Raw genomic sequence first — 25,577 nt, 5'->3', positions numbered from 1 at the left:
CTCTCTTAAAAAAAAAAAAAAAAAAGTTTTCAAAGTTTCTGGATTTCCAAACAATGAGTTAATGAAACTTAAAATTCATTGGCCTTCAAAAAACAAAAAACATTTGAGAAATGAAAAGTATAAACACACCACAGAAAACTCTTATACCTTATGTAAGGAATTATACTTTGCTAAGATTAAAAAAACAGTAATAAGTCATTTCAACAAAAATTATACTTTACTTATATAAGTTAGAAAGACAAATATTCAAATAGAAATGTGAAAAATACTTTATTATGAATTAGTGATACAACAGGGTTGTACTGTTGAGGCTAAAAACAAACTAAAAACAAATTCCAACTATTTCTTGTCCATTTCACTTACCAATAACTGTTTTTCGTCTTTCTCGGCATCCTTGTAAGAGGAGGATCAAGGCAGCCGAGATGATAATGCAGTTTACAGGTGTCACACAGTAAAAGAAGATGCTGATCATGGTTCTTCTTACAAATTCCACAACTTTAATAAAAGTAGCAAGTGAGAGTTACACTGAGGTCCATAGTGACATAGTTCATTTCTAACAGTTTGAGTTCAAAAGCCTTCATCTGGATTATTTTGTTTTCTGTTATGGCATTTTTAGTCCTTTAAAGCTGAATCTTGCTTTATGGACCAAGCCGGTTTGACCTCATTATCATCTTGCCTTAACCTTCTAAGTATGTCGGGAGTACAGTGTGACTAGAGGACTCTGAAGTACTTTATATGTTTTTAACGGCACCCATCAATTTAACAATACCAACTGCTAGCTCTAGATAATGTACAGAATGTTATAGTTTAGCTCTAATATAAGCCTAAAAGTTTTCTAAAGATAAAGCATTAAAGGATGGGGATATTTAGGGTATGCACTTTCAACATAGCCTTCAATTACTACTTAAAATTCAATTAGCATCAGTTCAGCTTTTCTTTATAAACATAAACTATGAAAAAACATAAATTGTGAAAAATATTCTAATTTTGAAAACTACCTTGAAGGTCTAAAGAAATTCTTTAACCAACAACTTTGTTTTTAACCATTAACTGTAAACCTCTTATACACTCTTAAACATGTAAGTAATCTACATTTCTATGTCTCTTTTCACAAAAGTCACAGCTTGAATTTTTCAAAACAGCATTTTCACACAGTTAACATTTCTTGTGAGAGGAGTCAATTTACTTCTAAGAAAATCAGCACCGAGGGCTGAAAACTTAGCATATATTTATATTGGAGAAGTATAGAATGACGGGAAAGTTGTCTGAGAGACTTAAACAGGAATGTTCAACAAATCAAAAGAACTATATTTTTCAATACCCCTGGAAAATATATATGTAAAGCAGCAATAATAACAAAAAGTAATACTAACAACAACAAAAACAAAAACCCAACAAAATTAAAGAATAACACTTTAAACATATTCTGAAGCAAAAAAATAATTATAGTCATAAAACTCCAATGACTGGTACTTTGCCTAATATTTTCCAAAGAATCAACCACACTTGGGAAAACTATGTGGTAATGTTCTAACAGTAATTTACTTTCCCATATCTCAGATAGATACACATGTATGCAAACATATGTGCATATGATTTTTATGTTACTTATAGCATATAATACACACATACAAGCACAACAGCATTTTCTAATCTCTCTCTTAATATGATTAATACATTACATCAAAAAAGTGATTTGTCTAAATATAGAAAGAAATGAGGTCTTTTTTATTTAGAGAAAATGCTATTGTCATGTAAAATCACTACAATGAAATTTTTCTTAAATATTTAAGTACAGGAAGTGAATAAGAAAACTATGTCTGGAAATGAAATAATTCTAGCTAAGTAAGGAGAGAAGAAAGTACAGAGAGATTAAAATATAAAATTCATCATCTTTATACACTACCATTTATCACTAGATCAAAAGCAAAATTATACACTAAAGTAAACAATAAATGGTTACTTATTATGTTGACTATCATAATTAGTAATTATATAAGTATTGATTATAAGTAAATTTAAAGTATTAAATTTAATAAAACAGGCACAGATTTTAAAGTAACTTTGTAATTTCTTAAAGAGAATTCTTTGTTCTATGGACCTTATGAAAATTCATTCTCAGGTCCTTACAAGATATATGATTTATCTCCCTGAAGAACAAGTATCTCTTCTTTCATTCAATCTACAGAGCATCAAATGAACCTGAAACATTCTTAACTAAAATTCTGAAACGGACAAAGTTCACTTTCATGCATGTAAAATAACTTCTAACTAATACATATTAGTTGAAAAGTAAACAATATTATTCTGTTATAATTTCATTACTTGCCTATAAAGCACTGTAGGAAGAGTAGATGTCTTTTGTGTGCCTCCTTCTTTTTTACTTGGTTTTCTTTCCTTAGGTGCTCGTAAGATTGCTGGTACATTCAACTTCTATTGATTGAATAAATGCAGTACATGCTGTTTTAAAGATGGAAGTACAAAGCAGTATTTCCCTCGCTTGCCACTAAATCTAAGTGAGCTAGCACTTAGAGAGGTAAGTCTGCTTTATATTAGTAAAGGGAAAGAAAACAAATTGCTAATCTTAACTACTTCTATTATAAAGCTAAAACTGCATAGTCTCATTAGTTTGCAGAAATACATTAAACTTTATGAAAATTATACTACTTTCACTTGAAAACCTTAGAACGATGAGGAAAGTAGAGAAGGCTTAAACATCTAACACAGTATAGTTAAAAACAACAACAACAAAAAACACCAGTGCGCTTCTTTGCAACATCCCAGCTTATTGGTGTTTCATAGGTTAATTAGAGAAATTATCTTATTGGACCAAACTCCGTAAAAAAAGCAGATGAAATTCTCTTTTGTACTCTACTAATCTGTAGCACGACGGTTTCTGAGACAGTGAACATCTATCAAAGTCACTTCTTAGTGCCCTGGTGAGCTCACATCTGTCCATCCAACTGGAACAGTATCATGTATACGATACATGTGTCTGTGCAGATTACCTTCACACAACGAAATCTTCAAAACTCTGTGAAGTTACTTAATAAATGAAAATGTCTTTTATCATAGAATACTTTAAACTATAGAGGAGAATTTTGTGAGAAAAATATAAACCCAGACAAAACAGAAGCTAGATCGGCAAGTAACTCCAAATTTCCTTTTCTGAATATCAAATATAAAACACTATAATCTTCCAAAAATCTACTAAGTATTTATTAATAGGAAAAAGAATTAGTATGTCCAAAAGCAACTCCTCATCTTCACCTTTTAAAATGAATCACTCTTTGTAGTACCAATGACATGCAATCTGTTCACAAAAGAAGGGAATGGGAAGGAAAAATTGTGACAAAAATCTAATACCACTGAATAAAGAATATACTAAGAGGAAACTTATGCTTCATATCTTAGCTCATCAAAAGTGACAGGTCAATCAATTTGAGCGAAAGAAAAAAAACTGCCAACAAGACAGTTGATGAAAGAACCAAATTAAGTTATAGGTTCTCAGTAGGCAGTGGATGCCAGTGGTCTGCAAGTATTTCAGACAGAAATCATTACCCTAGGGGATTAGGCTCTGATGGAACACAATTATTTAGATAGCAAAGTGACTTTTGTGTAGGAACTATGTACTATGAAAAAATCTCCAAGAGAGCAAGAATTGAAGAAAGCAACTGAAAAGAAACTAACCTGCCCTGTAATTCGGCCAAGTAAGGCCCATATCCCTTGCCCTTCACTTCGAAGTTTCCCATTCAGATTTTGCAGTTCCTCTAATGATTCACAGAGCTACAAATAGAGTAAATCAAATTAGTAAGCTTTTATATGTGCAAATATAAATAAACAAGAATATTCACATTTATTTTCTATTTATTATAACATTCAGGTCAGATAACTACTGAAAAACAAAGATATAATTATTGCTAGTATGGTGAACATCCATAGGGAAATATTTTCTTTTATTCTACAGTTTTCAGTAATGATGCATATATAGTTTGGCATATAATCTGACACATATTTTGCTATCAAATCTCTATCGAATCACATTTCCATCACTTCTTTCATGAGAAAACTAAAAATCCCAAGAGTTCTCTTGGCTAGCATTAACTACCAAAAGGCTGCAGATCTTGTGACTTTACTCCCATAATCTTTTTACTACAATGTTGCTGATTACTGGATGTTAATTCCTCGTAATTACATCACTTTAAATGGGTAGGGTTTTTTTTGGGGGGGAAACAATAATTAGTTTAAATATTCATGCTACTTAGCACCTAATACTTTAGAAAGATCTTGCTTAATATATTAGAAAGGAAGAAATACAATAAAATTTTCAATTGGAAAACATTTTTTAAAAAATTAGCATATAATTTTTAAAAGTCTACTACTTTAAGACTGGGTTTTGAAATTCAACGAACTAAAAAAGACCTATAACGCTGTTTACATTTAAGAATAAGGAAAGAGGTTAGCTGTGATAGTTTTAAACTCCAACTCTAAGCCTTGATTACTATGTTGCCATGTACAAATTATGCAACCTTTTCAACCCTCAGTTTCCACCCTAGGAACAGGAGCAACAGCCATAGCTCGCACTAAAGACAAGGAGAAAATTACATGGCTTTCTATGTTAGCAGGATCTCAACTGTGCCTGTGTAAGAATGCACTCAGTGAGAATGACAGTAATGAAAATGATGATGAAGGTTGGGAAAGATCTGAAGAGCTTTTCAAACTGAAACATAGAAATACAATAAAATAACAAAAGAACTATAAATAAGATCTACTAAGTGATACTGTGCATTATTAGCCAACGTACCTTATTATATTCTACATGAAGCTTTTCTTGCTCATTCTCTAATTTATCCTTTATATTCTTTTGTTCAGCCATATTTTCCTGAATTTGAATCATGCGCATATTTCTCTCTATTTAAATTAAATATCCAATTTTACTTCAGTAGAAAGTAAAGGCTAATATAAAACATACACAAAGAAGCAAACTAGCCATAGAGATGATCATTTGGATAAGCTTACATTGGTCAAACAAAATTTTAAGTATATTTAAGAATAAACATAGTAATACACTAGAATTTACAAAGGCTACAATTAGGAAAATAAACATGCCTCTGACATATACAACATAGTAATGATTTTCTAAAACATTAATTGCATATCACATTCTGTCATTAGCAACTTATTCTCAGGGAGACTGTGTATGTATCAGTGTCTATACTGACCAAAATAGTAATTCACAAAATCAGCAGTGAGAGCTGGTTGCTTATGCTTCCGCCTTCCATCCACACTAGAACTAGTATCTGAGTTGTCCACTGGAAAAATATCCGTACTGATTCCCATCAGTTCTGCTTTGCGCATAAGCTTACGAATGGCCGAAGCACTACTTGTGAGTGGCCTGGGTAGCTTTTCCCTTGGAACCCAGGCTTGTGGTCTGGTAGATCGAGCCAGCTCTGCCTTGGCACGATATTGCTGTAGTCGGGCATTGATCCTTGCCTATAAAGAAATGCAGGCAGTTTGAAAGAAAATAAAATGGAATATATTCCTCATACCTTTTAATTTTATGCTTAGAGAAGATACTAAAATTTCACAAGTAGGGCAAATCAGATTTATCACTGATCCTGAAGATGTACAATGCAGTTCTGGAATTGCAATAAATGAATCCACACTTAATAACAGCTGCCCTCAGATGGGGTCCTAGAGCTCAAAGCAGAAACAGACACATGCTTCCATCCCTAACCAAGAAGTAATCTTCAATTGATAACCACTTGCAAATACAAATTTTTCAACATGAAATAATTTACAAGTGACTACACCATAGATTCCATTAAGCATAATTTCTTTGGAAACAAATACTACTCATGTCTAATCACAAACCACTGCTTTATTAACTAAAGTTTTAAACTACATTTTATATGCTTGACCTCAATTTTGATCACATGTCATTAGAAAACACACGTGATATCTGAGAAAAAAAACAAAAAACAAAAAAACAAAAAACAGTAAATTTAGGTGTGATTCCCATACCTGTGCTTCAGGAGACAGCTGTTTTTCTCTCTCTTGCAATGACATTTTACAATAGGATTGTAGAGCCAAGTAGTTTTTTCTTTTCCATTTTCTGTCTAACCTGTCTGCATGCTGCTTACAATAAGCAAAAAATGGATCTGCTATATCCTAAAAAAAAGAAAGAAAAAGGAAGGAAAGAAGGAAAGAAGGAAAGAAGGAAAGAAGGAAAGAAGGAAAGAAGGAAGGAAGGAAGGAAGGAAGGAAGGAAGGAAGGAAGGAAGGAAGGAAGGAAGGAAGGTGGAGTTGAAATCTTACTCCAACGGGCATTTTAAAAACAAACTATCAATAAATAATAGTTTTGACAAATCTCTTAGTGATGGCTACATCAATAAAATATTGAGGAAGCAATTTTCACACATCATGATAAAAATTACTTACTGAATTTGAAATGTAATCTATCAACCTCAAATGACCACTTTTTTCTCTAAAGGGCTTTGCTGGAGTTGAATGTATAGCTCATCCATACAACACTTGCCTACCATGAGAAAGACCTGGATTTGATCCCAGCACTACAAAATAATAAAAGACCATATCAATTGCAAAATATTGATAAAAATGTTGTTACTTGGGTATGATTGTATACTTATGTAAAAATTTGTAGTGTAATGCCTCGATTTTAATAAACTTAGAGAAGAATTATGATCAAATGCTAAAGTTCCATATCCATAAATAAATAAAATAGTAAATTGCAACAGTATTGTAAATAGGAATGACAACAGCCATCATAAGTAAGTAAGGTGAGATTTTTGTTTTTTTGTTTTGTTTGTTTGTTTGTTTTCGAGACAAGAGTTTCTCTGTGTAGCCCTGGCTGTCCTGGAACTCACTCTGTAGACCAGGCTGGCCTCGAACTCAGAAATCCGCCTGCCTCTGCCTGACAAGTGCTGGGATTAAAGGCATGCGCCACCATGCCCAGCTAAGTGAGATGTTCTTAACTCACTGGAAATGCATACACATATTTTTTTTCCAGGAAAAAATACATGAGGAAGGTCAGACCTTGTCAATAACAAAAATCAGGTATTTTTCTTTCTCTTTTTATAACTAGTATCTCACATCGAAACACAGTGGTAGCCAAAGGGTATATTATAATTCACCTGTCAGGGTAGTCTAAGGGACTCCCAAAACACAGTCTATTTTCATTGTCCTCAGTTGTCTCCCGGAAACAGAAAATAAGTCTCTATTGCTGAAGATACAGTCTCATACTTCAGCCATAGGACCTAGACAATTCGAGCTGGTTCTGACCTGAAAGACTCCTTCTTAATGACTAGCTTTCATGGTACTAGATGGCACTGTGTAAGTTTCCACAGGAGAGAAGCAACCAATATTCCTACACAGCTATGATGCCTATGAACTTAATCACTGACAGCATGGTATGATGTCTTACCTAAGAGTGCAATGATGGAATGCATACTAGTGGTAGCCAATAATCTAATTGGACTGAAGGACTATTCAGCAAAAGGAAACTCATGTCTGGTAAAAGAAACCTGTGAAAAATATGGATCTTGGTGGAGAACCTAAAAATACCAGTTTACTAAAGAGTATAATCTTAACTACATTATACATATTTATCTTTATGCCTACAGCCAAGTGTAGATCTCACTCCTCATCAAAGATACATCTTACATTAGACCATAGACCATTATAGAAAACCACAAGCAATAGAAATGCAGAGAACAAGTGACCATATGATGCCAAGCCCCAAGTAATGCATGTGCAACACAACTCCTTAAATTCTCTGCTCACAGACAGAATTTAAGAGGGAGTGGAAACACTGTAAAAATAGGAAAATTTTCCTATAAGATTTCATCTCCTAGAAATGCCAGGGAAGTTATACCCAACAAGTCTCATCAAAACTGTTGCCTAAATAAGACCTAAACAACAATGACCCCAACTTTTTCCCATGCCTAGGTGGAAGGGGGAAACCTCATGGGACCTCAACCCTCAACAAAGAACACTTAAGGCAACCAAGGAGTGCCGAGAGCAGGAGAAGTAGTCCTCTCTGGTCAAGAGCACCAAGTGCTCAGCCCTTAATCATACACATATAAGTAACCTTGTACTGACTGAGCAGAGCAGGTTCTTTATATATTTAATAATACACAAACACATGCAGTCCCCAGTGAAAGAAATAACAGCCATGAATTTGAGAGAGAACAAGTGGGAGTAAATAGGATGGGGCACTGCGAGGAAACAACTTTAAGAAACAGTAGGGTAAAAAAACAACCTCAATCCTAGTCAAGACACAAATAATTTCTTTACATATAACAAAAGTTAAAGTAATTTGTACTACTATAGTTATTAAGAAATATCTGGCATTCACTCTTTAGGCTTGTTAAGGTATAGAAATGATACTAACAGGCAGGAAGACTTGAGACAAAATCGAAAAGGAAATAATCTTGAAATTCTAATCTGCACTTAAGATTTTTTTAAACCCCATGAAGCAATTCTGTATTACAATACAGATATTAAAGGACATAGTACTGCATACAATTAAAAATTTGAAGAGTTAGACATAAATTTATAAGATATAAAACCTAAAAATATTACAAAATAATATAATCTCTATTATACACACTTAACCTAAGAAGGTTATTTACTTATAAAATTATCCAGAACTACAGTGAATATGTGTTCTATGTTGGTGTGCAGAAGCTACCTCTGCCTTTTTGCTTCTACCGTTTAAAAAGAGTTTTTCAGGTCCTAATGATCACCAATTGGATAGTAAGACTAGCTGGCCACTCCCTCAGTATTAGGATTAGAGCCATGTACTTCTCTCATGGGGACTGGCAATCTGAACTCAAGTCCCTCAACTTCCATGTCAAACACTTTACAATCTGAGCCATCTCCCTAGCACTAAGATAATCTTAATTACTACTTACCTACTAATTTTAAAAGTTAAGTAAGAAATGTGTATCTAGAAGAATGGAATGGGGAGGAGGAAAGAGATAAATAAATATCAAGTAGGATATATATATAAAATTTCCTTAACGTTCTGTATAGCATTATAACCATTTTGGAGCTGATTAAAAAAATGATAACATTGTTATCAGTCACAATACCTTTTTTTTTTCCAATAAAGACCACTGTTTTCTTTACTTACATAGCAAATTAAAGTTACACACTACTATTTAAAACTTAGACAGGTGATCTACTTTAATGCAACTACTAATGATTAAAAATCCTAAATAACATGATTAATGTTGTGATTTCTTAAATTCAACTCCCTAAAAAGTGAGGCCCAGGAATATAATGTTTGAGAAGTGAAGAGGTCTATCCTGAAGCAGCTGAAGGACCTGAGAAAGAGGACAACCTGACTTTTTCCTTTCGTTAATTTAAACTAAAGACAAAGAGTCAGGGGAAGGAGAAAGTGATCTTAGCAAAGCTTCCATTCTCTATCTAAAGGTAGAAGTTTGTAGAAGTGAGGATCCTATACCCTAGTACAGGGGGCAGGGTAGTGGCAGACCACTCCTAGAATATAAACAAAGATTATGTAAAATTGTCCTATCTTTTGCATATTCACCTAGAAATTCAATGATTCTTCCTAAATGTCTTCCTTTCAGTTTTTATTAAATTAGTAAGCACGGCTTTTTGGAGCAACACAGTTTTTTGTGAACTCCTATGTAAGTCTGGGAGAAAACTTTGTCTTTCCTCTAGTTAATGCATCAACTGGCAGTTTAATCTACAGCCTCTATATAATACTCGCAAAAAGAGAATGTACCCGTCTCCTATCTATTAGAAACAAAAATACCAAATAAGATTAAAATACAATGTATGAAATGCTCAATAGAGTAATAAAAATATGTATTAAAATCAATAGATCTACAAATAATCTTATATGTTTTAGAGACTATTTTCTAAATATTATAATACTGTTCAATACTACCAAAATCACATTTTAACCGACAAAAAATTACTATAGGTTTAGTAAGATACAGTCACCAAACACAGACACTATCGTGGATGCCAAGAAGTGCATGCTGACAAGAAGCCTGATACAGCTGTCTCCTGAGAAGCTCTGCCAGTGACTGAAAAATACAGAGGCAGATGCTCCCAGTAAACCATCAGACTGATCATGAGGTTCCCAATGGAGGAGCTAGAGAAAGCACTGAAGGAGCTGAAGGGGTTTGCAACCCCATAGGAAGAACAACAATATCAACCAACCAGACCCCCCAGAACTCCCAGGGACTAAATCACCAACCAAGGAGTACACATGGAGGGACCCATGGCTCCAACCATATATGTAGCAGAGGATGTTACATCATCTTGTTAGGCATCAATGGGAGGAGAGGTCCTTGGTCCTGTGAAGGGTGGATGTCCCAGTGTAGGGAAATGGGAGGGCGGAGAGCTCAGAATGGGTGGGTGGGTAGTTGGGGTAACACTCTCGTAGAAGCAGGGTGAGGGGGGATGGAATAGGGGGTTTCATGGGGCAGGGAAAGGTGATAACATTTGAAATATAAATAAAGAAAATATCGAACAAAAAAAAGGAAAAAAAAGCAACTTTAAAACATAAAATGAAACATAACAAATTTCTGTGCTGTAGTTTATTTTAACATCTTTGAAAAACACATGTTATGTTTAAAACATGGCAATTTGGCTATTCTTATAATTTAAAATATTTTTACAAAGTACAAAAAACCCAGGCACACTTCTAATAGAGCTTCACCAATGTGGGAAGCAATATATTCCAAGGCTATATAAAAAGTTTAAAAATACAATAAATATCACTGGATTAAATTGAGGTATTTAATTCTACTTTTCAGGCTTTCTTTTACTATCTTCATAAAGTAGCTCTAGAAAAGTATGACATCCAACTTGATAAACAAGTTTAACAAGAAAAAAGTGCTTTATAGGAAACCTAAAGTGAACATAAAACTGAAGCAGAAGGCAATAAACTGCTTTAGTTTGAAATGCTTAATTTTAAAAATCCTAAGGTGGGTGTGACCACATATGCCTGTAATCTTAGCACTCAGAGGGGTGAAAAAAGGATCATTGGGGCTACCACTGGCCACACAATGAGACCCAGTCAGTCAATGTGTGTTGGGGGAATCTTATATGTATCCAATGTACATTGTACAAACATTATAAATAACACCTCCATTTTAACAGAATAAATATTATCAAAAGCAAATCTCACTAACATCCTAACAACTCATGCAAAGTTTTGAAATTCTGTAAGCAGCCCTTTATAAATTTCCAATTCTCACTGGCTGCACCGACACACATCTGTAGTAGCACTAAGACGGCTGAGACAAAAGGATGGTGAATTGGAGACTAGCCTGAGTTGTACAGTGAATTCCATACTAGTTGGAATTATAATAATGATCAAATAGCAAAAAGATCACAAAAAAGAGTTCCAATTCTATTAAGTGTTTATAACAACTAGAAACCTATATAAACATGCTTTAATAAAATACAAAAACCAAAATGAAAGAAAAAACCCACCCACAAAAACAAAACCTCTAGAGTAGGCCAGGTGGGGTCAGGCATATCTACCTAATTGATAAAAGAAACCAACAAGGCAGGAAGAAACTTCAAGTCCAAGTTTTGATACCTTTATTATTTCGAGTTGCCCTATACATTTTCCCCAAATTAGCTCTTAAACATAGTGATTGCATAGTGATTATGTTTGGTTTTGTATTAATCTCCATGCCTTCTGACAAGGAGAAGCAATCTCCAAATCATTATGCATCCCACTGTACCCTTGCTATTTTGCAGATTTTTACTTAACTACCTAACATAAAGAACCTGCTCTGCTCAGTCAGTACAAGGTTACTTATATGTGTATGATTAAGGGCTGAGCACTTGGTGCTCTTGACCAGTGGTCTGGTCAAAAACTTTCCCTCACGCTTTATGACTGGTACAGGACACAGCAGACACGAGAAGCCTTCTGAACACAGTTAGCAGCCCCCAGTGGTTAATGAGGCGAATAAACGTACCTCTTCTGCCGCTGCCTCTGAAAGCAGGCCTTCCTTCTGGGCACAGGTAACATGAAAATAGGCTCTACACATGCCTGCATCACAGCTAATGCAAACTCCAGTTCTAGCAAAGCGAGGATCTTCACAAAAGCTACACTCCTACAAAAGTCACAGGAAAACTCTCACAGCAAATGTATTTCTGAAACAATATTATTCTCTCATAAAGAATCCAATAAATATTTAAAATGCTCAAGCATTTTAACACAGAGCATAAATGCAACTAACTGCAGGTAAGCCAGGTTTTCCAATAAAAATAGTTCTAATCAATCTAAATTAAACTGATATACTAGCAATAATAATAAATAATACTATATGAGGACTTAGGAGCTAGGCACTTAGTCTTCTAAATAGTAAATATATATATATATGTGTGTGTGTGTATACATATAATCACTTTACTATGTTGAAGAAATTTGATCATTTTCCTTGTTACATTAAAAAAGGTTGAGGGGGAGAGTATAGGGGACTTTTGGGATAGCATTTGAAATGTAAATGAAGAAAATATCTAATAAAAAAATGGAAAAAAAAAGTTGAAGTGGTAATGGGCTGACACATGCTCAAAATAAAGAGTGGATATTATATTCTTTTTCTTAGTCTTAATAAAATCCATTTTAAAATTAAAGTTGTAAGATTTCATTTGATCCAACTGAGTGTAACAAGGTTTTCTCTGGGTCCTAGGGAAGAGAAACAGTATCAACCAATATCCATTTTTACAGCATAAGTTATATGAAATTAGACTAATCAATAAGTTAGCCTCTGGAGAAACAACTATCACCATATGAATAAAATCAAGCATGGTGACCCTTTATATAATCTCTGAACTGAGGAAGAGGTAAGCTGACTACCTCATGCCTGAAGCTGACCTGAGCTACAGTGAGATATTACCTCAAAAATTCAAAAGCAACAGGTTAATAATACAATAATAAATGACCTCGTGCTAAGAGCTCCTCAAAGAGAATGCTTGCTAATCAACACTTCTGTAGTTTCATAAGTTTAAAAGGCTATGTAAAGAAACAAACAAACAAACAAACAAACAAAAAAGCCTACATTTTAGTTAATCATAACGTTTACCTTACCTTGGCACCATATTTAGAATAGTTCATTTCTGTTAATGTTACTGGTCGTAATTTATCAATATCTCCAAAGGCTACTCCAGGAACATATAGGGCACAAACGATGTGGACCCATCTGTAAGAGAAGAGACATAATTCTGCTATCAAATGCATTCCTGAAATTCTCCCATAAAATCCAAACATAAAATATGTTCCACCTTAAAATAGTTCTGAAAGCATTCTATGATTAGATGGTTTTTAAAGAATCCTCAAGACCCTTAACTAAAAAATACGGCATACCCAGAGAACGATAGCCGATAATTAATCACAGAAAGCATGGCTGCACTGAGCATTACTTTTCTACCAGCCTAGTCAAAATGTAGATTTAGAACCATAATTGCTTTCCACTTGAGATTCACTGCACTTTGGTCTTATCTGTAATTCTTAAATATTTGCATAAGACTGCTATTCAAGGGTAACAAAACATCACTTTCACATTCAAGGAAAGATATGCACATTCATTACTGTGAATACTTTTAGAATTAAGGATTCTAATTTAAGAACTATGAAGTTATTCTGCAGTAATTAGGTTAATTGTTCTTTATTGCTACTTCCCCCCCCCCCCAAGGCTGTTGGATATCCTTAAGGGTATATTTTAGAACAGTTTTGGTAAAAAGTTTAGCTTTTGTTGGTGACTGAGAAAAGGTAAAAAACAAAGTTATAATAATGCAAGGATGTCATGTTTTCATTAAGAGCCTCTATTCCCTATATAGCCTATGAACTAAAATTTAAAAACCCACATACAACTATAATGTGTAAAGTCTGCACAAGGCTTTAACACTTTTTAAAAAATGTTCACTCTACGCATACTGAAAAAAATCAGTTGGTTTTAATTTCTTTTAATGTTCTGAGCTATTCACTTATTACGTATCTGTTTGCTTGCAGACAAACAAAATTTTGAATAGCTATGTGGAATGTAAATACCAGATTTGAATCACTTATATAAGAAAAAGGAAAAAAATGAGATGGCAAATCTCTATGAATCTTGGGACTATACTGACAACTTTTGCTTTATCCTAGTTTAAAAGGTTCTGGTTTTGTGATGTACCAAGTTTTAAAAGACTAAAACTTAATCATTCTATAAAAGTATTCAGAAAAACAGTTGAAAGTTTTTAGTATTTTTGTTGCACAAAAAACCCACACAGTTCTGAAATTTTTGTGATAGAACATTTTAATCCAACCTCCTATATGTGTCCTGTGGAGTTCAGTATAAAGATAGCATCTCGACCAGCAGCAACATTCTCAATGTAATCTATGTAGCCTCTTCATGCACTGATGGATTAAATGCCGCCTTTCTCTACAGGAGTTTACCTTTGATAAACCAACAGCTGGCTGCTTACTTTGTACTGACCTTCTTAAGATGTGCAGTGAAGATCTCAACTGCCATTTCCGTGTGACTAGCACACAAATGTATCATTTTGCTCAGTTATTCATGAGGACACCAATTTAAGTCCTTATTAAAATATGTATCAAAGTCACTGAAAATTATTGCTAACACAATTTTGTTCCTTTGAGCACATTTTGTTCACATATTTTAGAACTTATTAATTAAATTGGGAAATCAAAACAGCAAGAAAATCTTCCTTGTTACTTTACCATCCATTTTGCTTGGAGCTATGATGACAGATGTTGGTTGGGAAAAGGAGCAGAAAACAAGTATCACAAAACCACCAAAAGACAGCAGCAGACTGTCATTCTAGAATGGAAACTATCAATGCATTCGATTAAAGTCATATATTGTTTATAATCAGGCAACAACCAAGTAGTAATATATTCTTGAAAAACTCTTATGTGACAATGGAAATTAAATTAATAGAATAATTTTAAAGTACTTTTTCTGTGTAGTACCTTTTCCTCATATTTAAAATATATTTTAAAATTATCTGCAGTATGTTATTTCTATTCCTTCAACTCAGAACCAATGGTTAAGTGTCTCATAGGTAAAGAACATTACAGATTATCTGGAACTTAGATGCAGGTGAATGTGAAATCCTTAAAGCAGTATTTAGCTCTCTGTCTTTGCTCAAGTAACATTTGCTACAAGAAAAATTAAAGGGTCTGAATGTTTCCTACGGATGGCAAATTGTTCTCATTTGCAAACCAAGAAATGTTTTAAAGGGACTGTATATTTCAAATATAGCAAGTCTAGAAGAAGAAAGCGGTAACGTTTAAGGAATCTAATGCTCCCATCCTTCTACTGCAGTGGCTCTCAGCTGGTAGGTTATGATTCCTCTGAGATCAAACAGCCCCTTTACAGGGATCACCTACGGTCATTAGAAAACATAGAAATTTACATTCCAGCTTAGCAGTAGCAAATCTAAAGTTATAAAGTAGCCATGAAAATAGTTTTTATGGATAGGGGTGCCCACAACATGAGGAACTGTATTAAAGAGGGACAGCATTTGGAAGGCTGAGAACCACTATTCTAGTGTGTCATAATGCTTATTAAAGTGGAAATGAATCAGAGCCATATTGCACTGGAAATACACAAAAAGATAGCCTAAAAGGTGGTAAAGGAGAACAACTCAGGCTCTTCTTGTTCCCATGATGGTCACTCAGTTTCAGTCTCTCTGTAGGGTATATACCTGGCTTTACTTTGTTTTTTTTTTTTTTTTTTTTTTTTTAAAGTTACTTAAGAAGTGAAGTAAACGTTTAGTTTTTATTTCATGCACAGAAATTTCCACACATGAAATCACTTTGCATGTAGAAACTGTAACACAACAATAGAGGACTGTCTAGTTCTGGGTTTTTTTGTTTGTTTGTTTTTTTTTGGGGGGGGGGGTTCGAGACAGGGTTTCTCTATATAGCTCTAGCTGTCCTGGAACTCACTTTGTAGACCAGGCTGGCCTCGAACTCAGAAATCCGCCTGCCTCTGCCTCCCAAGTGCTGGGATTAAAGGCGTGTGCCACCATGCCCAGCGGACTGTCTAGTTAAACTCATGCGATAAATCAGTTTCAAAATGTCTTCAGCCAGTCTACACACTACTCTTCCTTTTCCTGGGATTCCTAAATGAAGATGAAAATACAAAAGGAATTGTCCAAGTTTTATAGCATTTTCTCTCGCTTGGTCTTAAATCAAGGTGGAATTACAATGCAGCAAAAGACATAAATGCCCATAATTTCTACTCTAGTCTACATGGGACTATGGACATGAACAAGTATTTAGACAGTCCATTACAAAATTTTTCCAGACCGCCCATGAAAATATATCTATATTATGAAGAGTAGCTAATATAAATATTTCCTATTAAATCTCAATGCTTAAAGAAATTTCTTTTGCCTTTTTTTTTAGAACACATTAAAAATTACTTTTCAGAGTATAACAGCACCAAAGACAGTCTGTCAATAGAACTTTAAAATAAATAGGAAACCAAGTAAAATGAATTATCTCCCTCCAAAGGAAGCTGGGGATCTGTTTTGTTTTTCAAAGTGGCCTTACTTCAGAAAGATGGAGTTCTCAAAGTTTCAATATTCAAAATTAAAAGTCGCCAACTGAAAACCACATGATCATCTCATTAGATACTGAGAAAGCATTTGACAAAATCCAACACCCGTTCACGGTAAGTCTTGGAAAGATCAGAAATTCAAGGCCCATACCTAAACATAATAAAAGCAATATACAGCAAACCATTAGCCAACATCAAACTAAATGGAGAAAAACTTGAAGCAATCCCACTAAAATCTGGGACTAGACAAGGCTGCCCACTCTCTCTCTTCCTACCTATTCAATATAGTGCTTGAAGTTCTAACCAGAGCAATTAGACAACAAAAGGAGATCACAGGAATACAAACTGGAAAGGAAGAAGTCAAAATATCACTATTTGCAGGTGATATGATAGTATATACAGGTGACCCTAAAAATTCCACTAGAGAACTCCTAAACCTGGTAAACAGCTTCAGTGCAGTAGCTGGATATAAAATTAACTCAAATAAATCAGTGGCCTTTCTCTACACAAAGGATAAACAGGATGAGAAAGAAATTAGGGAAACAACACCCTTCACAATAGTCACATATAATATAAAATACCTTGGTGTGATTCTAAGGAAGTGAAAGATCTATATGATAAGAACTTCAAGTCTCTGAAGAAAGAAATCGAAGAAGATCAGAAGATGGAAAGATCTCCCATGCTCATGGATTGGCAGGATTAATATAGTAAAAATGGCTATCTTGCTGAAGGCAATCTACAAATTCAATGCAATCCCCATCAAAATTCCACCTCAATTCTTCACCAAGCTAGAAAGGGCAATTTGAAAATTCATCTGTAATAACAGAAAACCTAGGATAGCAAAAACTATTCTCAACAATAAAAGAACGTCTGGTGGAATCACCATCCCCTACATCAAGCTATGCCACAGAGCAATTGTGATAAAAACTGCATGGTACTGGTACAGCAACTGACAGGTAGATCAATGAAATAGAACTGAAGACCCAGAAATAAACCCACATACCTATGGGCACTTGATCTTTGACAAAGGAACTAAAACCATCCATGGAAAAAAGACAGCATTTTCAACAAATGGTGCTAGCTCAACTGCCGGTTAGCATGTAGAAGAATCTGAATTGTACAAAGCTCAAGTCTAAGTGGATCAAGGAACTCCACATAAAACCAGAGACACTGAAATGTATGGATGAGAAAGTGGGGAAGAGCCTCAAACATATGGGTACAGGGGAAAAATTCTTAAACAGAACACCAATGGCTTGTGATGTAAGATCAAGAATCGACAAATGCTGCTTGTGGACGTTGTACATCGTGGTGCGCACTAGGCTCCGCACCACGATGTACAACGTCCACAAGCAGGAACTAAAGAAACTGGACTCCAGAAAACCAAATAACCCTACTGAAAAATGGGGTACAGAGCTAAACAATGAATTCTCAACTGAGGAATACTGAATAGCCGAGAAGCACCTAAAAAAAAAAATGTTCAACATCCTTAATCATCAGGGAAATGCAAATCAAAACAACCCNGAGATTCCACCTCACACCAGTCAGAATGGCTAAGATCAAAAATTCAGGTGACAGCAGATACCGTTGAGGATGTGGTGAAAGAGGACCACTCCTCCGTTGCTGGTGGGATTGAAAGCTGATACAACCACAGGGGAAATCATTTGGTGGTTCCTCAGAAAACTGGACATAGTACTACCAGAAGATCCAGCAATACCACTCCTGGGCACATACCTAGAAGATGCTCCAACATGTAATAAGGACACATGCTCCACTATGTTCATAGTAGTCTTATTTATAATAGCCAGAAGCTGGAAAGAACCTAGATGTTCCTTGTCAGAGGAGTGAATACAGAAAATGTGGTACATTTACACAATGGAGTACTATGCAGCTATTAAAAACAATGAATGTATGAAATTCTTAGACAAATTGATGGATCTGGAGGATAACATCCTAAGTAAGGTAACCCAATCACAAAAAAAGCAAACATGATAGGCACTCACTGATAAGTGGATATTAGCCCAGAAGCTCAGAATACCCAAGATACAATTTGCAAAACACATGAAACAAAAGAAGAAGGAAGACCAAAGTGTGGATACTTTGATCCTTCTTAGAAGGGGGAACAAAATACCCATGGAAAGTTACAGAGACAAAGTTTGGAGCAGAAACTGAAGGAAAGACCATCCAGAGACTGCCCCATCTGGGGATCCTTCCCATATATAGTCACCAAACCTAGACACTATTGTGGATGCCAACAAGAGCTTGCTGACAAGAGCCTCATAAAGCTGTCTCCTGAGAGGTTCTGCCAGTGCCTGACAAATAGAGAAGTGGATGTTCACAGCCATCCATTGGACAGAGCACAGGGTCCCTAATGAAGGAGCTCGAGAAAGTACCCAAGGAGCTGAAGGGGTTTGTAGTCCCATAGGAGGAACAACAATATGAACTAACCAGTACCCCCAGAGCTCCCTGGGACTAAACCACCAACCAAAGAGCACATAGGGTGGGACTCATGGCTCCAGCTGTGTATGCAGCAGAGGATGGCCAAGTTGGTCATCAATGGGAAGAGAGGACCTTGGTCCTGTGAAGGTCCTATGCCCCAGTATAAGGGAATGCCAGGGCCAGGAAGCGGGAGTGGCTGGGTTGGGGAGTAGGAGGGGTAAGAGGGGATAGGGGATTTTCAGAGGGGAAACTAGGGGGTAACATTTGAAATGTAAATAAAGAAAATATCTAATAAAAATCAATAAATAAAAAGCTACCAACTAGCCTGTATATAGGAATAGCTACCTTAAGTAAGTAGAACAACACTGCTCAGAAGAAAGTACTCTTTACAGTAGCACTGAGAGTGAATACTCAACTACATTCCAAGAACTGTTGTATATGAGCTGTGTCCTTGAAGCTTCTCAACAGTATTACCAAACTAAGGTATAATAATGAGGCTATGAAATCTGCCTAAAGTCATAATAGAATAAAAACAAAAATAAAACAAATGAACAAAAAATATAAGCATGGGCAAAACATTTTCAAAGCACACACTATTAATGTTACTAAACCCATAGTCGTAGGCCATAGTCTAAATACCACTGATAAAACACGATCAAGTTCTAGTTTATCTATCAAAGTACTTACTATTTTTTAATTCATTTATTTTCTTAGGTGACAAGAGAGCTGGAACCTCAGCACAAGTTTCTGAAGTCTCACTGTAGACTCAATGCTGTCCTAGCAATCTACTGAATCTATACTTCAAGGATCTGACTACTAACTGAAATAAAATGAGAAGCGTGTTTTTCTTAATTTTACTAAAGTTAAACGTATGACACTGAAGTCTAGATTTTATTTGGGGGCTATGTTTCAGTGTTAAGATGATGGTGAAAACCATGTTGTTTGGTAGTTCTAGTGGCTATTATTAAAATTGTAAGCATTCTGCTTTATTTGTTCTTTTTTTTTTTTTTTTTTTTTTTTTTTGCCAGACAGAAGTTTCTCTATGTAACAACCCCATCTGTCTTGGTTCTTGCTGTGTGGACCAGGCTGGTCTTGAACTCAGAGATCTACCTGCCTCTATACAGGGATTAAAAGTGTCCAACATCATGCCCAGTAAAATATAAAGCAATCTTAACTAAAACATGCACCCACATCAGGCAGCTCACAGATGCTTATAACTCTAGCCCCAGAGAATTTGAAGCCCTCCTCTGGACTCTGCAGACACCTACATTCATGTTCTCATACCCACATGGACATAAACACATAAACTTATTTTCAAATAGTAATTTAAAAATAAGTAAATTTTTAAAATTCTAATGCCTTATTTATCAAAATAAAAACATGAGCATTGATTATTGGCAGAGTTGAGGTACGTAATCTCCAAAACACACAAGATTGGGGAAAATTCTTATAGTGTAGTCAACCACCCCTAGACACATAGAGGAAAAAAAAAAAAAAAACAACATAAATGATGTCAGTACTTCTATGAGACAACAGCTCTGTTGGTGACAGCGAGTGTGATTACAATGAAAAACCCTACATCTGTGTGCCAAGCACTAGTGTAATTGTCTCTCAGCCTCACATTCCTGCTTTAATATTTACTCTGCTCTGACAGAAAGAATGCCCTCAGCACTTGTCATTTACAATGAGTGATTCTGTCATCACTAAAGCAGGGCACTGTAGTCAGTTTATAGAGGACAGTAAAAGAAAAGAGCTTCTCCACAGGACAGACAGGATACATTACTATAGAATAGCCACATGTTCAGTTCTTAGTACCTCACAACCCTGGCCCAACCTTGAGATTAGTTTTTACTACCTTCTCAATAAAAACCCACTGCATGTGTAACAGGCTTTACAGCAGAGCTGCAGCTCTTCCTGAAAACTGTGTCAGCCACCTACTTTTAAGATCCAAAAACTTGCAGATAAAGCAGAAAAGGTTTCTGGTACCCTCTTGGTACAACTTGTTCTTGTGACAAAGTCTAAACTCCAACATCAGAAAAGAGGAAATTCCTTTATCTTGGTTATCCTTCATCTGTGTGTCATCCCTAGGATTTCTTCCGAGAATTCATTTATAACTTCCATATACTTTGGGACTATAATCTTAATAACTTCTAAATAATGATTCTTAAATAAGAATTTTTATCCTTAAGTTGTTAAAGGACTGAATCACCGAGGGCCAACAAAAAAATCAAAACAGGTAACCTCAGGAGATAGGAGATGGGGGGACCCGCCAGAATGCACCAGAGCCCTGGGAGGCGATAGAATCTCGGGACTGCCCGACAGTGGGAGAGGGAGCTTATAACGCCCACCTCCAGCAGGAAGACGGGGCATCAAATGGGGGGGGGGGGCAATCCCACAGCCACTGACCCATAATTGTTCCTGTCTTAATTCTTAAATATTCTTAATAATTCTAAAAATGTCTCCACTTTATTCACTGTATGTTATACTGCTGAAGTGAGATAAGACCTGTGTGCAAATTTCGCTATTTACCAGACTGTGGTCTTGAGGAACACGATTTAAATGGTAAGTGTCTTGAGTGTTATCATTATAACCTGAGAAACTACCATGTGCTTCTTCACAGTAACTGGGATGATAAGTACAAAGACAAATGCAAGTACTTGGGAGATGGTCTTTCTTCTTCCCCTCATCCATCTACATGGCCAAGTCACTCCTCTATGCCAAGAAGATGGGAAGGATGTGTGTGACTCAAAAGTCACAAATGGAAGAAAAAGCAATTCCAAAGCAGGCAAGTCATGAAGCAGGCATATGGACACAACATAATGAAGACATCAACCTTCCAGCATCCGTCTCCTTGAAAATCCCATCCTGATTAGGACATAGTTCACAGCTAGGAGATACACCACATTTACAGGCATCACAAAACCAAGGCTCAGTGGAGTTTTCAGAAGCCGAACTCATGATAGAGTCACTCTCCCCATCGACTCCATAACAACCTAGAAAAGGAAAAGAAATAGTTATGATTTAACAGGGTTTATTTTTTAAACTCTCTTTTGTAAAACCAACAAAGAAATGGAAAAAGTACATAAAAATTCTGAAAATATGCAATGGTTTGTATAACTGATATAAAAATAGTAAAGTAATTTTTCAAAATCTCTTTTCACCTTACAGCTATGACTTATATAATCTATTAAAAATAAAAATTGTTAGCCCTATGCAATTCAAGAGTACTATAAGAGCACATTTCAATATATTCAAAGTCATATAAGAGAATGCCAAAGAAATGGTTTTAAAGGGACTAATTTAGGACATAAGCAAAGAAATCAAAATGTACTAATTTCTTTAGTATTAAATTTTAGTAACCACCATCTTCATTGCTTATGATAAGTACAATTTTGTAATACAAAATCATAAATTTAAAGAATTTATAATTTTCTCATTGGTATACTTACTGTTACCTATAAAAGAGCAATAACGAAAATCTACTTAGAAGCTGAGGAGGAGGCTAACCCTCTAGGAGGACCAGCAGCCTCAATTTATCTAGACCCCCAAGATCTCTCAAACACTGGACCACCAAACAGGCAGTATACACCAGCTGATATGAGGCCTCCAACACACATACAGGAGAGGACTGTGGGGTCTTTCTTCAATCAGAGATGAACACAAGAGACTGAAGGTGGGGCTTAGGGACATCCATATAGAGACGGGGGGGGTGGGGAGGAGGTATGAATGTGGACAGTCTGAGGGTGGATGGGGGTGGGGAATAAAGTCTGGAGTATAAAAAAATTAATAAATTAATTTTAAAAAATACATAATAAAAGTAGTCAGTCAATCTATTTTCTCAGTAAGCAATCCAATACTACAAGAAGGGAAATCTATTTCCTTTACAATATAATGTTCCTTTAAAGCAAATTATTTCAAGGCAGATGAAATTTGTATTCAAAGTAGACAATTGCCAAAATAAGGAAGGCCCCAAGAGGCTGTCAAATTTATTAACTTGGTTCTGTAAAATCAGGACAAATCACAGCAGTTCACATGTTTAGCTCAGTTTCAATTCTGTTCTAAAAATGTATGCTCTACTCAGCAAACATCTGAAGAATTTTAAAACACCTACAAACATCCCTGGGAATGGATTCTGAACTTCATTACCGGGCTGTCCTCCTCTGTAATCTAGAACACTGGTACTCTGCCAGTCAAGGGACAGCTGCCCTCAGTCACACTGTCCCTGAAGACTGACACACTGTATCCCAGCCTTCACAGAACATTTGACATCTGACCTACCATGTCACCATATTTTCTGTCATAATCTTAGTATTTACTGTAAACTGAAATTCTGCCATTTTATACCAACTCTAGTTCTAATTAATTAATGACCAGATACATTTAAAAATATTTATTTCTGTCATTCAAAACACAAATATCAAAAAAAAGTTTTTCATATGGAAAAATGTTAAATTTTAAAGTTATAAGCATAAATTCATATCCTATATGTTAACTATTTTCAAATGTGAAACAGGTTTAGCAAAGGTAATCTCTAGAAACCATATTTAAAGAAAATATATTAAGTACATTTATAATTGTCTTGAATTTTATGAAGATATAGATGATTCAAATTAGTAGAATTTGGATTCTTAAAATGAAACACAATAATGTATATTCTTCTACCTTTTGGCTATATAGCTTTACAAACTAACCCTTTAAGGCTTGACAATCTTATTGGTAATATGTATTTAGAAATATTTATCATAATGTCTTGGTATTTAAAAACAGAAAACAAAACACAAAAGTTGCCACAATGATCTACATTTAAAACCCTGCATTTAACAAGAAAATATATGAATCCCAGAGATCAAACTCAGGATGTCAGAGCTTACAGCAGGCACCTATACCAACTGTGCCATATTGCTGATTCTATATAGGAAGTCACAACACAAAATTACAAGTCCTTGAAACAACTGGAAACACAGTAAACCAAGACATGTAGAATAGAGCATATCTAGCTAAACACTCTTTAAAATAAAAAATAAAAAGAAACAAATTTGTCTTCAATTCTTTAAAAATAAACTAAATTAGTAAAAACAAACAATAAAAACCCAAACAAAAAACAAATCAGGTTGAAAAGAACAGCAAGGATCAAAGAAACAAGTTCAATTTCTTTGACAATTAACAGAATTAGTAAGTTTACAGTGTACACCCATGGAAGGCAAATTACATCTGACATCAGAGAAATCTAGACTAAGGACTGTTTTGAAAAAATATATAATTATAAGGAAATTTCATAAGAAATTGACCAATCTGGAAATAGCTGAATGCCAAAAGAGAACCAAGAAGATAAAAATTTCTGACAAATCAACAAAGAATGAAATAAAATCAGTACTACAAAGTCTCACAATCCTGAGGAGACAGTGCATACAGTTAAGCACATGCCTAGCAAGCATGAGAACCTAAATACAGCCTCCAGCACCCCAGGCACAGCAGATCTGCGATCCCCTTGCTGAAAAGACACAGACAGGAGGATCCAGGGACTTGCTGGCCCTACAGTGTAGCTGAGTTAGTTTAGTATGCCCTAGGTTCAGTGCAAAAGAAACCCTGGAATAAAAGTCACTGAAAAGAACTAAAGATAAACACTCAGTATAGATCTCTAGCCTATATACATGCACAGAAATACATGGCTTTAGCTGAAATAAACACATAGGTACACACACATATATGCATGTACTCAAAGTTATATACATACATACACTACACATACACACAAACAAAAAAAGTCTAGGACTAAAAGTATTACTGATGAATTTTACCACACTGAAATAACACTGATGTTTCTCAAACTATTCCATAAAATAGAAAAAAAGGGGGGGGGGAAACTCTTCCAAATCTGCTGTTTTTTTCAATGCTTTATTTTTTTAAATTTGTTTTATTATATATAATGAACTCACAAATAATAGCATGTGGCTCGATTATTAGAGTCACTCCTATTAGCACTGTCCTCGACCCAAACTCTATATACCTCAAAGGAATTAAATGTAGTTAGAATAATCGTTTGAAAGCCTTGGAACTTCATTTGTAATTTCATTCCTCCACTATCAATTAAACTATATGCACTTTTACCTACATTCTGTCCTTTCTTGTCACCTAATATTTCCTCTACTTACTTTTTTCTAAATTTTATATTATATATACAAATTTCTTTACAAATATAAGTGTATATATTATAGGCTATGATTTGTATATGGGGGAGAAATTCATGTGTTTTTTTTTCATGAAATTAAGTGATCTTAGTATCATACATTCTAAGTCCATCTACCTATTTTCCTGCAAATTTTGTGACTTCATTTTTTAAAGCTGAATAATATTCAGCTCTATATGTACCAGATTCTCATTATCCATTCACCTGTTAATGGACGTCTATCTCACTTTATGAGAACACAATTACCTTGGCACTAAAACTTGACGGAGTCAAAGAAAAATCAAAAAACTAGGAAGGAAGGAAGGAAGGAAGGAAGGAAGGAAGGAAGGAAGGAAGGAAGGAAGGAAGGGGAAGGGAAGGGAAGG

At 35.1% G+C, this 25,577-nt stretch overlaps 1 protein-coding gene across 9 annotated transcripts in view; it reads right to left on the bottom strand.

Annotated features, from left to right (window-relative positions):
* Phf14 (PHD finger protein 14) overlaps positions 1–25,577 on the bottom strand; it is a 169,153-nt gene that overhangs the window by 95,041 nt on the left and 48,535 nt on the right. For all 9 annotated transcript variants that reach the window (XR_003843301.1, XR_003843299.1, XR_003843300.1 and 6 more), the window contains 9 exons: positions 21,859–22,018; positions 13,109–13,220; positions 11,994–12,131; positions 6,025–6,171; positions 5,223–5,493; positions 4,805–4,911; positions 3,691–3,786; positions 2,330–2,433; positions 364–495 (listed from right to left, as the gene is read on the bottom strand). Coding sequence is in view for 6 of the 9 variants with exons in the window: in XM_021190300.2 (XP_021045959.1) it covers positions 364–495; positions 2,330–2,433; positions 3,691–3,786; positions 4,805–4,911; positions 5,223–5,493; positions 6,025–6,171; positions 11,994–12,131; positions 13,109–13,220; positions 21,859–22,018 (1,267 nt within the window). In the remaining 3 variants the exon portion in view is untranslated. The remainder of the gene's footprint in view (positions 1–363; positions 496–2,329; positions 2,434–3,690; positions 3,787–4,804; positions 4,912–5,222; positions 5,494–6,024; positions 6,172–11,993; positions 12,132–13,108; positions 13,221–21,858; positions 22,019–25,577) is intronic.

Source organism: Mus pahari, chromosome 2 (genome assembly GCF_900095145.1).
Source record: "Mus pahari chromosome 2, PAHARI_EIJ_v1.1, whole genome shotgun sequence".
Taxonomy (NCBI): Eukaryota; Metazoa; Chordata; class Mammalia; order Rodentia; family Muridae; genus Mus; species Mus pahari.
The sequence above is the reverse complement of the archived record's forward strand: the minus strand, read 5'-3'. Positions and strand labels throughout refer to the sequence as shown.